Source organism: Micropterus salmoides, unplaced genomic scaffold, assembly GCF_014851395.1.
Source record: "Micropterus salmoides isolate LMB-PRFRI ecotype aquatic unplaced genomic scaffold, ASM1485139v1 Ms_hic_scaffold_1, whole genome shotgun sequence".
Lineage (NCBI taxonomy): Eukaryota > Metazoa > Chordata > Actinopteri > Centrarchiformes > Centrarchidae > Micropterus > Micropterus salmoides.
In genome coordinates, this window is record NW_024040040.1 from 43529896 (window position 1) to 43544681 (window position 14786).

Here is a 14786-nt window from a genome sequence, read left to right on the forward strand (position 1 = left end):
TACTCCCTCACCAAGTTTCCCACCACATGAATCATTACTCATTTTATTTATGGAGTCAAAGCAAGTTCCTTACCAGTATCATGTGACCAGTGGAGATGTCCATATTGGACGGCACTGGTTCTTCGCACCAGGAGGAGGTGCTGCTGCGGGTCGATGGGCTGGCTGCAGGACCATCGCTGAACTGGGACGAGACGCTGTTGAGCCGTGAGTGCCGCAGGGTCTCAGGCCGCTCGACACGCTCTGACGTCCGGATTGCCATACGCTGGCGACAAAGCTCCTGGGGATTACAGGAGATAATATTGAGGCACTGATAATAAAAAATGCAGTTTTTTTCCAGACTCCTTGCAACGTTTCATGTATTTATCTTCTTTTCATACATGTAACAATAGTTTTATGTAGGTTATGTGCTTATCCTTGTTGTTAGGGGCTGAGTTCTGTAAATGCACCTTGAAAAATCCTGTATCTCGGCTGACTTGATCTGTCCTCACTTGCCTGTAGATTAATGGCTTATCCTTGTGGATTATAGAGCTTATACTAATTATGTCAAAAATACATGGTTGAGAAACCCTACTTGATTTACAGAATAAATTCAGTATGTCACACATGGCTGCCACACAGTGACTTTCTTCATTGCTTAAGAATTGATCTTGTAGTTGTAAAAAAAAAAAAATTATCTTTTAAAGTAAAATCCTGCCCAATATAACCACACTGCACAGCCAAGCTCTATGGTGCAAAAACTAGGACAGGAGAATATTTCCATCAATCAAATAGGAGTTCTACCGCAAATGTATAAAACCACAGAGACACAAAGGAGATAAAAATGCATTGGCACAATTGTAAAGTATGATTTTCTATTTTGATTGATATCCCCAGGTTTATGAGACTTGCTAAAAGACCCACTGCACGAAAAATTACACTTCTCCCAATGACTCAGCTTTTCTCCCATTATGTCTCAGTGCAGAGACAGGGCATCAAAAATTGAAGACTAGGCATTATCCACTATACAAAATGAAAAAGAAAAAGAAATAAAAACGACAAAATGCCAGATTTGTGCAATGTTTTACATGTATAAACAAACAAACAGTAATAGTAACACACTTTGCCTGATTCCCTCCATAAGGTGTGGTCATAATTCATAATCTGTAAACCCCATCATGTTTGGTTTTGGGAGACAAATCCAGTCATCTCCACAGAATTCATTTCCATACTCAATAACAACGAGGGCAGGGCAGGCCAGAGAAAACGCCTTGTGAAAGCACATGCTATCTCATGATCCATCATAGTGATATTTCCCTCTGGAGCACAGGCCCTCTAAGCCCTGGTCTTGGATCAGCTTTCCCGCCGTCAGACTTTAATGATTAGAGCCATGAAGCGGTGCCCTGGGCATTGGCCTCGGGGCAATATCCAGGTCCACTTCATAATTCATTCTACTTCTCAACATCGCTGCAAAGCGTCATGCTGTACTGGAGCCGAGAAATTGTCCCAGGAGCAGGCAGGGGGATGCAGTTAGCACCAGGGAGGGCCAAAGGAGAGACACGTGGAGCCCAAAGAGGAGCACTGGTTGGGGGATTACAGTCTCCCCTGTCCCCTACCTCTTTGAGACTACTAATAAGAATGAAAACAGGCCAAGAGGTAACAACACAGTATGTGCTGCCATCTAACAATATCTCTCTCCTACTGCACACAAACAACTGTACCTGTCAAACACAGAGAACACACCCACATGACAGAGCAGTTATCCCATACCTTAGCTATAATGAGTAAGAACACATGCCATATATGACCTTGCACAGAACCACAACATGAAAAAACATTTTGAAAAAGATTTTATAATAGACAAAAATGGATATAATCTTACTATCTAGATAACAAAATGCATTCATATTTATTTATTTTAGCTTCTCTTGGGCCATCGTTATATTAACACCTCTAGCTTTTGATAGAGCAGGTCTGTGAAAACCTTATTAAATATTGAAAATGTTAACGCGACATGCAGATAAATTTGAGTGCCATGCTGGGCACAGCTGAGCCCCAATGCTGAAAATCAATACAGCCCAGGCTGCCCATGGCCCTGGAGGAACAGAGGGAATAGGTCACAGTGGCGGCCTGTTCCCCTGTCTCGCGCACACACACACCCACACTTCTCAGGCAAGGCTGAGCATTGAATAATTGGATGAAGTGAATATCTATTGGAGCCTTAAGGCAATGTGTTTATGTAAATAAACAAAAAAACTGATTTTTGATATACAGTTATTACACTGCAAATTAAAAAAATAAACACCATCACAAGAGCAGGAAGGAGAGAATCACTCAAACATATACACATTAACAAATGCACTCCAATCAGAAAATCCACTGTCTCTGAACAGAGTGCTTTCTTCCAATGGCAGAGCACACCCCAAGTGTCCCGGCCCCTGATTGGCTAACAGCGAGGGGGCTGGTCTCACCTGATAGGTTGCGGTGGCATCAGTACTGGAGTCAGTCCCCAGGCCGGACAGCTTTTCCTTCATGCGGAGGTGGGAGCGCTGGCGCACGCAAAAGAAAGTGGCGGACACAGCCAGTGCCACCAGGATGAAGAGCATGCAGAGGACGGAGAGCAGCAGGAACTGGCCTGACTCCACCCTGGTCTCCTTCACCACGGGGATCTGGGTCAGGCTGCCTCTCTGGAGGACATACAAACAAAGACAGAACACACTGTCAGGGCAGTAAAGGATGCTAATCTGTCTTTTTTCTGATTGATGTAGTCTTTTTTGATTTACAGCAACCTCCATATCAAGTCTGCAGTGTATCAATTTTCACCAGAAGGCTTGTCTTGACTTTGCTGTGAAAAAATGTGGACTCAACAGCGCCAGGTGGTTCCTTACCTACCTCCAATTCCTCTCCCACTCTTTCCTTTCACCCACAACCACCATCTGACCGCCCCTACTCATTAGCCAGCTCTAATACTGGCCTTATAATATGCATTCAGACTCAGTCAACCCCTATTACCAGCCCCTGTCCAGTGGTGTCTCCACACTATGCCCCACTATAGATATTTACAACCCCATGTAGTGCTGGCATGGGGCAGGCTGGCACTGTGCAGCTACAGGAGGCTGGGATAGTAAAAGCTTGTGCTTAATTAGCTCCTCTGGTCCTGAGTTTGGCTGGATTAGGCCCTGGCCCAAGCCGCACAGCTAATGGCTACCAGGACTGTAGAGACACAGGCAGTTCAGACTGGACCCTTCATACATGCACCACTAGTTGAATAGAAAACCCTTTTCAAATATTCACACCCACATTGCATGTTAATTCAAACAGGAAGGTATAGGGTTTGTCTCATTATGGCAGACTTGTTTTTAATGTGCTGTAATATCACGTAAGAGATTTTTATTAGAGTGGGTTAAAGAATTGGCCTGTGAGTTGGTAATTGGTCCACTCATAGCATTTTACTGTAATGATAAATTCCCTGTGGGCCCCATTTAAACTGAATATTTCTCAGGGCATAACAGCAATAATTAGGAAGGATTATTAATGACTAAAATGTAGCTACTGTTAGATTGTCTTTGCTGATTGCATAAAATATAGACATCCAGCCAGGTTAGTTTTCATTTAACTCTCAAATATAGAAAGATACTATTTTCCCAGCACAGTTTACTTCAAATAAATCATCCTTACTGTCCTCTATGATTGACACAAAAACATGGGGTTTCTGTAAAAGCCAGTTCTCCACAGTCTTTAATCTAATTTTATCAGCTGCATACATGCCAATAGCTATACATCTGCAAAAGGGCAATATCAATAACAGTGCGCAAAAACATCAGCGGGCTCCTAATTGTCTGCATGCAATATTGGAAGATTGATGGGTGACGTGAATCAAATCTACAACATGAAAAAAAAATGGCAGAGCTCTGACATTTAGCCTGAGGGGTCTAATGGGCCGGCTGAAGCAAGCTACATCTTGTTATACCATTTTCAAAACAAGACACTTCACCTCAGACCAGTAACAATATGGTTTGACCTTGTGGCTCGTAATTGCCAATGTTTTAGCGGTTGTGCGGATGCCCAGGTCTTTTCGATTACTGTGTTGGGATAGAAGACAGTTTCTTTTGATTGCAATTGCTGTGGCTCGAGCATGTAGTTTCAATCAAGCATTAAGAGGTTAGTCAACAACTCAGAGGTTTGAAGAGGCTCATGTACGGGTGCAGAGGGAAGGAATGGGCTCAATCCAATCACTCGTCTGTGTTGTTCAATGATCAAAAGAACATACAGACAGCAGGGACAGCATTTAGAAATTAACACACTTTTCATTTGCTAGAGTACTTGGTGAAAATACCAGTAAAAAATAAATAAAACAGCACCTGAGTACCCTTATTAGATCTAATATTCAGCATATTTTGCACTGTAGACACAGTATATCACATCGTGTATTGGTTCAAGGCTGCTGCCTCTGAAACCAAAGTGCCCCCTAAAGACCTATTGGTTAAAACCTGCTTGACAACTCCAAGCTATTCCCTTTGACTAAAATCTTTTCTTTATTCAAAAAAGAAAAGGAAAAAAATGATCTTATCGAGTTCATCAAAGAAGTGGCCTTCTACAATCTGTGGTTACACTTGAAAATATTTAGGTAAACACCTTGAAAATGAATAAAATGCATTTCCTCTGTGGGAGCAAACAGGCTTAAAACGCACTGCAAGCATAAAAGAGCGTTTGAAGGCGGTAATCATGTTAGAAAGAAACCAGAGGAGATACAGAAAGAGAGAGAAAAAGAGGAGGAGGAATAGGGAGGAGATGTGAGGCTAAGAATTACCTTCATGGGCCTTTAGAGTTCTGTCCCTTAGCTTTTTCAAAAATGTAAATCTTTCTAATAATTTAATTTTTTTATAAGTGGAGTATGTCATAAAAACAGATTCATCTAACTTAAATGTTAAAAATATTAAAAAACACTTAACTTAACTGAATCACTTAACTGAAAAAAAGCATTTGAATGGTTTAACATCAAAATTTGAACATTTTATTTTCAGTAAATGAGACTAATTATTAATTATCAATCAAGGCTTGCAAAAATATTTAGATCTGACTGTTAGAGCAGGATTTTTGCATTGAAATTTAGATCGACATGAAATACTGCCATGGAATAAAGATTTTTTTCCCCTTCCATGTTTTCAATTTCTAATCAAAATTCACCTTTTAAACCTCAATAAATTCAGTTTTATATAAATCCCTTTAAAATCATGTTCAACACTGCTATTTGTGTTGTAGGATCCAAGCTCAGTGGAGTTATTACCCTCTGCCTCTAACACACTTTCCCTCTTCTGTTTCTCTCTTCTATTCATATTGCCCCAGCCTGGTGAATTAGCCAATCTGAGAGGAGACAAGGGGCAGATGGATTTCGGTGCTCTGGATTATTCAAATGATAGAGGAAAGGTCAGGCAGAGAGGTGTTGTTGAGGCGGCTGGCTATCCATTCACTCACATCACAATACCTTTAAGAAGTACAAGAGGAAAATCCTACCAAAGCCCAATCAACCCTAAACCAAGGTTTTTTATAAAAAGGGGGGAAAAAGTTGCAACTACAATTGAAGATTTTAGAGGTTTGAAATCAGCTCCATAGTTTGACTGATGTGACTAACAGAACTGTGGTTGACAAAAAAAGATCACACACAAAATGCACAATTTTGCCTTTTGCCATTTTACAAGTTTTTCTTTTTAATAGACCTAGGAAAACTGGCAACACCAAGTACTCCATAATACTAGGGGACATTTTTAGGCCTATTTTACATATTTGTGAACTCTGAAAACCTTTAAAAATTATTATTAATTTGAGAAATTAGAAAAAACAGTTTGATATATGGGCAAACTATAAATATTACCATAAAAAACTGCAACATCTTTTTAAATTAATTTCTAGTCAATCATAGATTTTTGGAAATCCATAGATAGAATAATAAGAGCTCAGTTGCATAAGATTTAAATAAGATAAATATAATCGCTTTTTTTAAACTAAACACATGATTAAAATAAAACAATTCATGCTAACACAGAGTGGATTTGCCAGCTTTTAGTTCTCAGGGTTTATGAGTTGGAGCTGCTGCCGGCCGGGTAGCACCAGGCAGGATCAACCTGCACAGAAACTTTGTCCCCTGCAGCCAGATGTGCTCACAGCAAACCACCAGACTCAAGACCCAGTTTTCACAGGGTTTTTCGATGAGCTTATATTTATATTGACTACATTTGCATGCATAGGCCTGTGTTTTTCGATGCTCGATCATATTTCATCCCATGAGCTTTTGGAGATTCGATCTCCAGCAGACTATCGAAGCAGAAAGGATGAAACTAAATGAAACCAGGGCTCCTAAAATCATCTGATCATTTTCCGTCACATCGGAAACAAAAACCAGCTCTCAACGTGATGTTACGATTGTTTACAAGTTTTCAAAGCCGATCGTTAAAGGCGCCTTTTACGCTTTAAAACTTGCACACTGAACACCGTAAAATAAAAGAAAAAAGAAAAACAGACACACGTTTCAAGCAAGGAGACAATTACCCAAGTCCATGTCGCCGGCCAGATCACACATTTCGCAGAGAACGCAGGATGCTGCGTCTTGTATTCCAGAGAGCATGGTTAACCACTGACGCCCGCCGCAGCTCCAAGAAGCGTCTGTGCGTCCCAGCCGCCCACTCAGTCCGCTTCTCCAAAAGTTCCCCTGCAAGGGTCCCATGCTTCCCCCAGCGCCAACAAAAGACCGCGGCTTCAACACGTAGATGAAGAAAAAGAAGAGAAAAGGGAGAGTCGGAGAGAATAAGAAAAGGGAGAAGAATGTGGGATATGCCCGCCTGATTTTCCGAGGCTCGGAAGAATGTGCAGAAGCCCCACTACCGAGTCCTTTCAGCGTCTCTGTGCCAATGAAAAGAGATGGGGAGGTGGTGGGGTTGGGTTTTTTGCGATCATTTAGTTAAGGCTGAGCCCCTCCTTATATTCAGCAGCTCAGGAGTCCCCGTCCATTGCACATGTCATATCCACTGGTTGCTATAGCGATGCCTCCACATGTTGTCGACAGTGAATGTTCAAGGAGCGATGCCTGGCTAATAGGCTTGCGGACCGAGGGGCGATATGAATGGACATAGGGGCTAGACACTCATTTGTTGAGCTACTAGGGGTCTCTGTGTTCCGTGTGTGAATTGCTGTTTTCTCAGGCTTCCCTTTTCCTCTATTCCCTCTCCCAGGGATTCAGTTATGTGAGCAGAATGAGGGAGATGGGGCAGTCTATTCTTCAAAGTAGGCTTTTGCATTCAAAGCTGAAGTGAGCACTATAATAAGAGGCTACCTCACAGTACAGTAGTTGTAAACTATATGAATGCTGCATGGGACATTGGGTGCAGTCAGAAAAATGCTCAGCCTAAAGGAAACTGTGTATAATTGGGTAAGTCTTTTCTCTGCTTTCCTCCAAGATCTGCCGGAATGCAGAAAAAAGGAGAGGAAAATTGCTCGTTTAACACGTTTTAAAGATAAAACTCACCAAAAAAGCTATCCTAATTAGCAATCAGTCAGTGAAAAAAAAGATTGATCCAACGGAGAGCAACAGCTGCACTTAGCAGGGAGAGAGAGAGAGAGAGAAAGGGGGATTATGGAGAGCACAGGGAGAGAAAAGGAGAAAGAAAAAGAAAAGGGGCGGTGAAGAGAGGAGAACAGGGGTCCTGTCAAATGCAGATGACGAGTCTTGGGGGGGGGGGGGGGGGGGGGGTGGGGGGGGGGGCTCTCCAGTTTATTTTTTCCTTTCAGAGAGCACCCCCTCCTCTTCTCCATTGTCCCTCTGTGTGACAGCTGGAGTTGGCAATGTGAAGGGGAGAACAAAAACGAGCTCGCTGTCCAGCCTGGGTCCGTGGCCGCATTGGACGCCACCCCACCTTCAAAAAGCAGAGCCAACCAGGCGGCCCGCAGGGACAAAATCTGAAGCAGAACACACTGTAACTGACTCAACAATTTTTTCAGCTTCCCCAAAACTCTCAAATGCTAGACCTTGTGTATGACGCTGCTGCAAAATTGAAATTATCTGTGCATTTTGTTATTTTATGCTGTTTTTGTTTCTTTAAAAAAAAAGAGAGAGACCAGGAACTCATTTTTTTCCTTCCTTATATGTCACAGAGTGACACATTCACGTCATGCTTTCTGCACACTGGCATCCTCGTTTATCAGGAATAATTCAGAATCCAAATTCAGTTTTCTCGCCTGCAAGAGGGCACTAAAATGGTCCGACCACCTGTCGTCTGAGTGGCAATTTGTTTTCATCTTGCAGCATTCCATTTGAATGCAAGAAAGAATCGGCTACAGTTCTTGCTGTTGCACGAATGCAAGATAGCAGATACCCTAGTCACCCACCTGTCTAAATCCACATTCATCCAAACAAGGGTATTCCCCCCCGACACTGCAGTGGATTGAAAAAAAAGAAGACAAAATAAAATGTCTACCAAAAACCAGACACCAGCTTCACGTGCTCTTTGAAGGAAAGCCTGACTTTGGCACCTGTTGTTTTCCATTACTTGAACCTTGCGTAAATGGACACATTTTCACACATTTCAGCCACTACCACGCAAGACACGGTACGATTTCACAACTCATGTCACATCCTACAGCGAGGCCAGTGCTAATGGTTATCACACCAGGGAGGTTTGACGTGCATCGATTCATTTCAACAAAAACCTACAAGCAGTCAAATTCAGGAACATACTGAAGTCACTCTTATGGTCACTGGCGATTGTGGATGCTGTCACACCTGTATGTTCCTCCAGTAAGTACTTCCTTGGGGTAACACATGTTCGAACAGTCGGCAGGAGTCCTGCCAGGCTAATCTGCGCTGCTCCGGTGTTTGCCTCCATGACACACTTCACATTTCTAATAAATAAGATGGAAAAGCGGTGAGCATGTTTAAACAATGGGAGAAAGAGGTATGCGGCACTTCACCACGTCGCAGAGAATGTCATGATCAAGTGCACTACCTGAGATGTAGAGCACACATCAATTGATGCTCATGCATGTGAGTTGAGAAAAGGAGAGGAAGAGACAAATAATTTGCTTTCATATTTGCTCGCACCTACAGGCTGCACATATTTACTATCCCTGTGTGTGCGATCTGAATATACATGCACAGGTGTTAGTAGGTCTTTCCAAAAGGCACATACCATACACATACAATTCATTTACCTGCAAGGAAAACCTTGAATGGACACAGAAAAGTCAGAGATTGTAATATATTTGAGCAAACAGAAGAGAACAGCAGCCTAGTAGCACACTGAGCCTGTTGTCCACATACCAATCACACTATAATGACATCAGTGAGAGGCTGATGCTGTTTACACCACAGTGCTGCACAAGAAACCAACAGCTGCAATGTGTACCTGCAGATGTAACTAACGCGTGATACCGTTACACCAAAAATAGTCAGGATTTTTGCTCGGCTCTTTGAAATGGGGTGCAATAAATTATTCATAATAATATCTGAGCGAGACTGTTGCTGCAGCTCCATTTGGGAAGGTGTTGGAGGATTAGCTTCGAACTATAATGCAGAGAGAAATGTATGCAAAACAAAACACATTGGAGTGTTCTGGGTCTTTTTTTTATCAGATCCACCAGCTGTTATTGTTATTGCTGAAGTGATATTACAAGATGTGTGTGAGAGGAGACGATTTAGCCTTCTCTGGGTTTATACACTTTGCTTTTAAAATGTTCCCTTCCCATGCTCATCTTTAACATTTATACTGAAACAAAGCTCTCATAAAGGCAGAAGCCAAAGTTTGGTTTTAAAGTCTGTCTATTTGGATTCACAGTACAGAGATGTCATTTTGATATATTGCTAGTTGTTACACTCCAGTTTGATTTTGCACTTATACTGAGATAAAACATAAAAGGCGACACTTTGCTCTCCCGTCTAAACTCCCTCTTAAACATCACTTAAGGTGCAGAAACTTGTCTGTCAGAAAGTCTTAAATGCATTGTGTCTCGGTGAGTGTGTGTGTGAGAGAGAAACACCATGTTTCCTAATGGATGATGTTCAAAGACGCAAAAAGGTCCCATTTCTGGGTTTTACGTGAAACATTTGAATTGCTGTGTCTCATGCACATCACTTGCTCAGAGCAACCATTCAAAGCCTGTGTGTGTGTCAGCCATGTCATTCTGGTGTTTTCCCCAGATGAGCTTGTTCAAATAGGCCTCTTTCTTATGTGAATCCCAGCCCAGGCATTGCCCATGCCAAGTAGTTCAAAGCAGTAAACATCAAGGTAAATTCTATGCCTGTCATCTTAACTATATTTAAAGCAGCGAGGCAAACCCACACACATGCACAACAATGTGTACTTCAAAAAACTGATGTGGCATCATAGCCTGGAGTAGAAAATCACACCGTATTTGTAAAATGATAGAAAATGTTGTAATCTAGGAGGAAGTGATACATATTTAGTGCTCATTTTAATTGCTTTACATGTACAGTGTGTAGTTTTACTGATGATTCATGATAGGTTAGAGCAGGCCACAATTATGGATTTATCTGTATTAGAATTGAATTTACTACACAAAATTATTTTTTTAAAACAATTTAGATGCTAAAAAGACAACTGTTGCTAGCAGAGTATGTCAGCTCTAGTTACAGTAGCTACCTAACTAAGCTAACATTAGCTCCATTGGTTGGCTGAAAACGCGGCCTATAGCTGCCTTTTACATGTTTCTAGCTGACACATTTTAAAATAAGAAGCTTGTAAAAGAGGTCTTAAATATGCACTTGATGGTTTCACATGCATAATATTTTGCTAAAAGTCAGGGGCTACAGCTACATGTCCCAGGCAAAAAGAGAGTATCCTCACCATTTGAAAGAGACAGCATTGTTCTTGCATTGCAGTGTAGAGCTAGTTAGTCCCAGTTAGGGTGACCATATTTTGGTTTTCAAAAAAAGAGGACAGTTGGTGCAGATGGCAGACGGACACCCGCAATAGGTGGAAGGCTGGGGCTGGGGGGGATTTAAGTAATTGGTGACACCATGGAAATGTGTATGGTGGGGAGCAACTGTTATTGAACTTTAATAGGGCCTACTCGTGGGCTTTTAGACTGCTAGCACCTTTATTTGACACTGACACGTACGTACCAGCTTTGCAGGTCATGCATTCTGCTTCACATGCACACAAACACACACACAATTTATATTACAACAATCATTTTACTAAAATAGAACAAGGGGAACATATCGCTTTCAAGAAGAGAAGTGGCAAAAGGAGCAAATATTTGTACAATGGCATCCTGGATCTGGCTAAATCTACATCTGTTAGGAGGCACTATATCAACTTAGGGAAATAACTAGTATATATTTGTGTATTAGCACAACATTAATAAAATGAACATTTAATGTTAGTATAATACTAATATATTTATAGGTTACAATTTATTTGTCTTATGTCTGCCTACAGATTGTTTATAGTAGGCCGATTTGTAACATTTCAACACCTTATTGATATTCAACAATTCAACTGATTTAGAAAATAAAACTCTTTTCTGTCTTTTTCATGTTTGATAAGGGCTAATGTTAGTGTATTCATTATAATCTGGCCAGATTGCAAGTGCAAGAAAAAAGGTCTACATGGGGGTCACTTTCTAATTTGTTATCGCTAAGTGCTAACTTGTCAATAATCATAACCATTCATGATGAACGAGTTCAACCTTTTTTAATGTCGCACCCCATCCAGGCTGTGATTGGTCGGTTCGAGAAAAGTGACAATGATAAGCAACTTTGTGCACACGGTTGGATAAAAAAAAGCACTCAGTCTTCTCCCTACTCCATCTCCCTGCCGGTGGAGCGGCAGATTGTGAAGTGACGCAAAGAGTAAAATATAATAGTGCCCTTACTGGTCAAAGCAATGCAAAAATGCACAAAATGAATGCCGAAGGTAGAAAGCAAACCCAAATCCCGGGAAACGTTTGAGCGATATTGAGGCTGGATGCATTTTTTAGTTCCCAAACAGAGGACATGTCTGGGAAAAATACAACGTATGGTCACCCTAGTCCCAGTGTAACAAGTATGATGTGTTTTTATTTTCAACTATTAAGACCCTAACCCGAACAATCACATAAATTAAACTTGAATCAAAAAGCTTTTTAGACTCTGTTGCCAATAAAACACAGAAACACTCATTAGAGTGGTTATTTTAGTTGAAGAGTATCTTAAAATTTAAACTCTGATCTTCTCTAGATAAGTTAATTACACACAAGACCAAGCTGTCAACTATGTTTGTGAAAGCTGAGTTCATTTATTCAATCTTTTTTTTGGTTTGTTTGTTTAAGGTGCAGCCTTAATTCCCAACTGGTTTTATTCGACAGTAATGATCCTTTCTACCTGCAACTGTGTTGACAATAGCAATATGTCTGACAGGGATAATGTGCATGTTTGCTGAAATGCCAGCCAAAATAAATTAAACCAAGTTAGCAAATGGTGCTCATGCCTAAAAATGAAAGTAAAATCAACTCACCGTGCACCGTGGTCTGAGGAGGAGTGAATTCCGCTCAGATTTGCATTAATCACAATGACAAGAATTATTTTCAAGATGTAATTAGTTTTTGATGAGGGATATTATGATACTGTAGGTGAAAAGTCATTAGACACCAAATAAAATGGTCAGGTCAAGAATGTGATCCAGGTTTGCTAAAACACAACCCAATCCCTAAAGGTAATTGAAGGTAATACATTCTATTGTGTTAAAAGATAAAAGAAGAACCGCCACTAAAAATCTCATCCAACACTTCCACAGTCAAAAACAGCAAGGAAAACACCAAGGTTTTAATTGTTTTGTTTGAATAGAATCCACACTACTTTTAGACTATTATGTTCTCTGCAGGCTTTTTTTTTATCTTCGGGAGAGATAAAACTGCAATTAATTTTGAAAGGGGGGAAAACAGTGAGACAATACATCAAGTCACACATGAGTGGTGGCAGGCAGGGATATGTGGGCTGCCGCGGAATAACAGAGGTAGTCAGAGGTAGCATTCATAATTGAAACCCCAGTCACAAGAGACTTAGTGGGCTGGGAGACTCTGATACTGAGACTGACAGTAAAGGGACAAAGAGAAGTGTTCAGAGGTGAGCGCAGAATAACTTCATGGGTTCAGTAGGATGTGTCCTCTCCACACCTGGATCCACATACATCTCAAAGCCTCTGAAACACAGTGGTGTTGAATTCAATTGTCCGAAGAGTTCAAATTCCGCCACAATCTCAGAAAAATGTGGAAGAGCTACTGTTGGGGATTGAAGTAGGGTCTTGTTGGAGGAGTTCTTTTACCGGGAGCTTGATAATGACTTGATTAAAGAAACCTGGGGTGTCTGGAACAAAAACCTAATCTGACATAGTGACCATCTCAAAATATATTATTGTTGTACTGCATGATCCCTACTTACCTTTAGTTCAGGCTGAATTACAGGTACAAAATTGTACCTTAAACTGTCAGGAACTACTCTGTACCCTTTTACTAGATGAAAAGGTATGCTTGTGTGGCTCTCTATGTTGTGTCTGCTGTTAGGACCTCACTACATGGTGAGGTCTGCAAGTGAAAAGCAAAGCCTTAACAAGACGGCCTTCAAGTAAGCAAAGAAGCCTTAACAAAGAAATAGCACCAAATCCCCTCAGGTTCTGAGTGTGAGATTTAAGTTTGAACCCCAATCCTGGATTCCTTCTGGACGAGCCCTGTGGGAGTTCAGGGGGACTCCTGTGGTGCGGCCATCACTAATCCTACACTTTCTTTACGAAGAGAAGGGTAACTGCTGCTCCCCGCTCTCTTCCAACTCAGTAGACTCAGCTGTTTTCCTTGTGTTAGTGCACTTTATCAGCCAAAAGTCCTGTAACACGGTTGTCAAATACAAGTTAGGTTTGTATAAATGGACAATTATTGTGTCATGCCTCGGTACTTAGGATTTTATGTACCTTACTTTGTGTGACTTTTTTGCCTCTCTTCCTTGACTAACCTACATACACCTACATATATACCTCATATAGCGTAGTAGCCTAACCCCAGTTGTGCTCCACGCCACCCTGGTGAGGAAGAGTAGAGTGCGTCCTCCATTTTGGTCCCTCCATTTTGGTTTGTTTCATTATGGATCCACCCACGTGGCTATGGTCCTCCTGGTTGTGATGGTCTGTGCGTGGATTTATCCTTCACTGTCCACCTTATTAATTTAAAATAGTGATATTGGGACATTTCTAAGTGGACAGATGCTTTTGAGACTGTATTCACGTTTTGGTTATTGGACCCCAGAGTGGTGCCCTGTAATTATTCATCTTTATTAATAATTTTAGTTATATCAATAACTATATTAATTTAAATAATATATTTGATATTTGCTAATAATCAAACCTGCCCTAACCCGCCTTTCGCCCGATGTCAGCTGGGATTTGCTCCAGCCCCCCGTGACCCTGTACGCAGGATAAGCGGTTGACGATGGATGGATGGATGGCAAACCTGCCCTACCACATTCCTAACAGTGCTAAGATACATGAAAAATATCCTAGGACTTCCCACTCCAGATGACCTTCCGTTTGTGTTCACACTAAGGTTAGCAATGCACTTAAAATGAATCAAATCTCAAGGGCTGCTGAACTGCTGTTGAATGTGGAGTCCCCCCTTTTTTTTAACAGGGAAAGCTACTCAAAACAACTGGAAACCTAAAGCCTATAGCAGTGGTTCTCACATTGGGGTCCTGGCACCCCCAGGAGTCCTTGAATGATTTATTTTAGTTATTATCCCATCCATAAATAACACAATGTCAGAATGTATGACTGTAT

At 41.3% G+C, this 14786-nt stretch overlaps 1 protein-coding gene across 2 annotated transcripts in view; it reads right to left on the reverse strand.

Moving 5' to 3' along the window:
* The window catches only part of ptprn2 (protein tyrosine phosphatase receptor type N2), a 133883-nt gene that overhangs the window by 25519 nt on the left and 93578 nt on the right, over nucleotides 1-14786 (reverse strand). For both annotated transcript variants that reach the window (XM_038729639.1, XM_038729630.1), the window contains 2 exons: nucleotides 2448-2663; nucleotides 74-277 (listed from right to left, as the gene is read on the reverse strand). In XM_038729639.1, the coding sequence (XP_038585567.1) occupies nucleotides 74-277; nucleotides 2448-2663 (420 nt within the window). The remainder of the gene's footprint in view (nucleotides 1-73; nucleotides 278-2447; nucleotides 2664-14786) is intronic.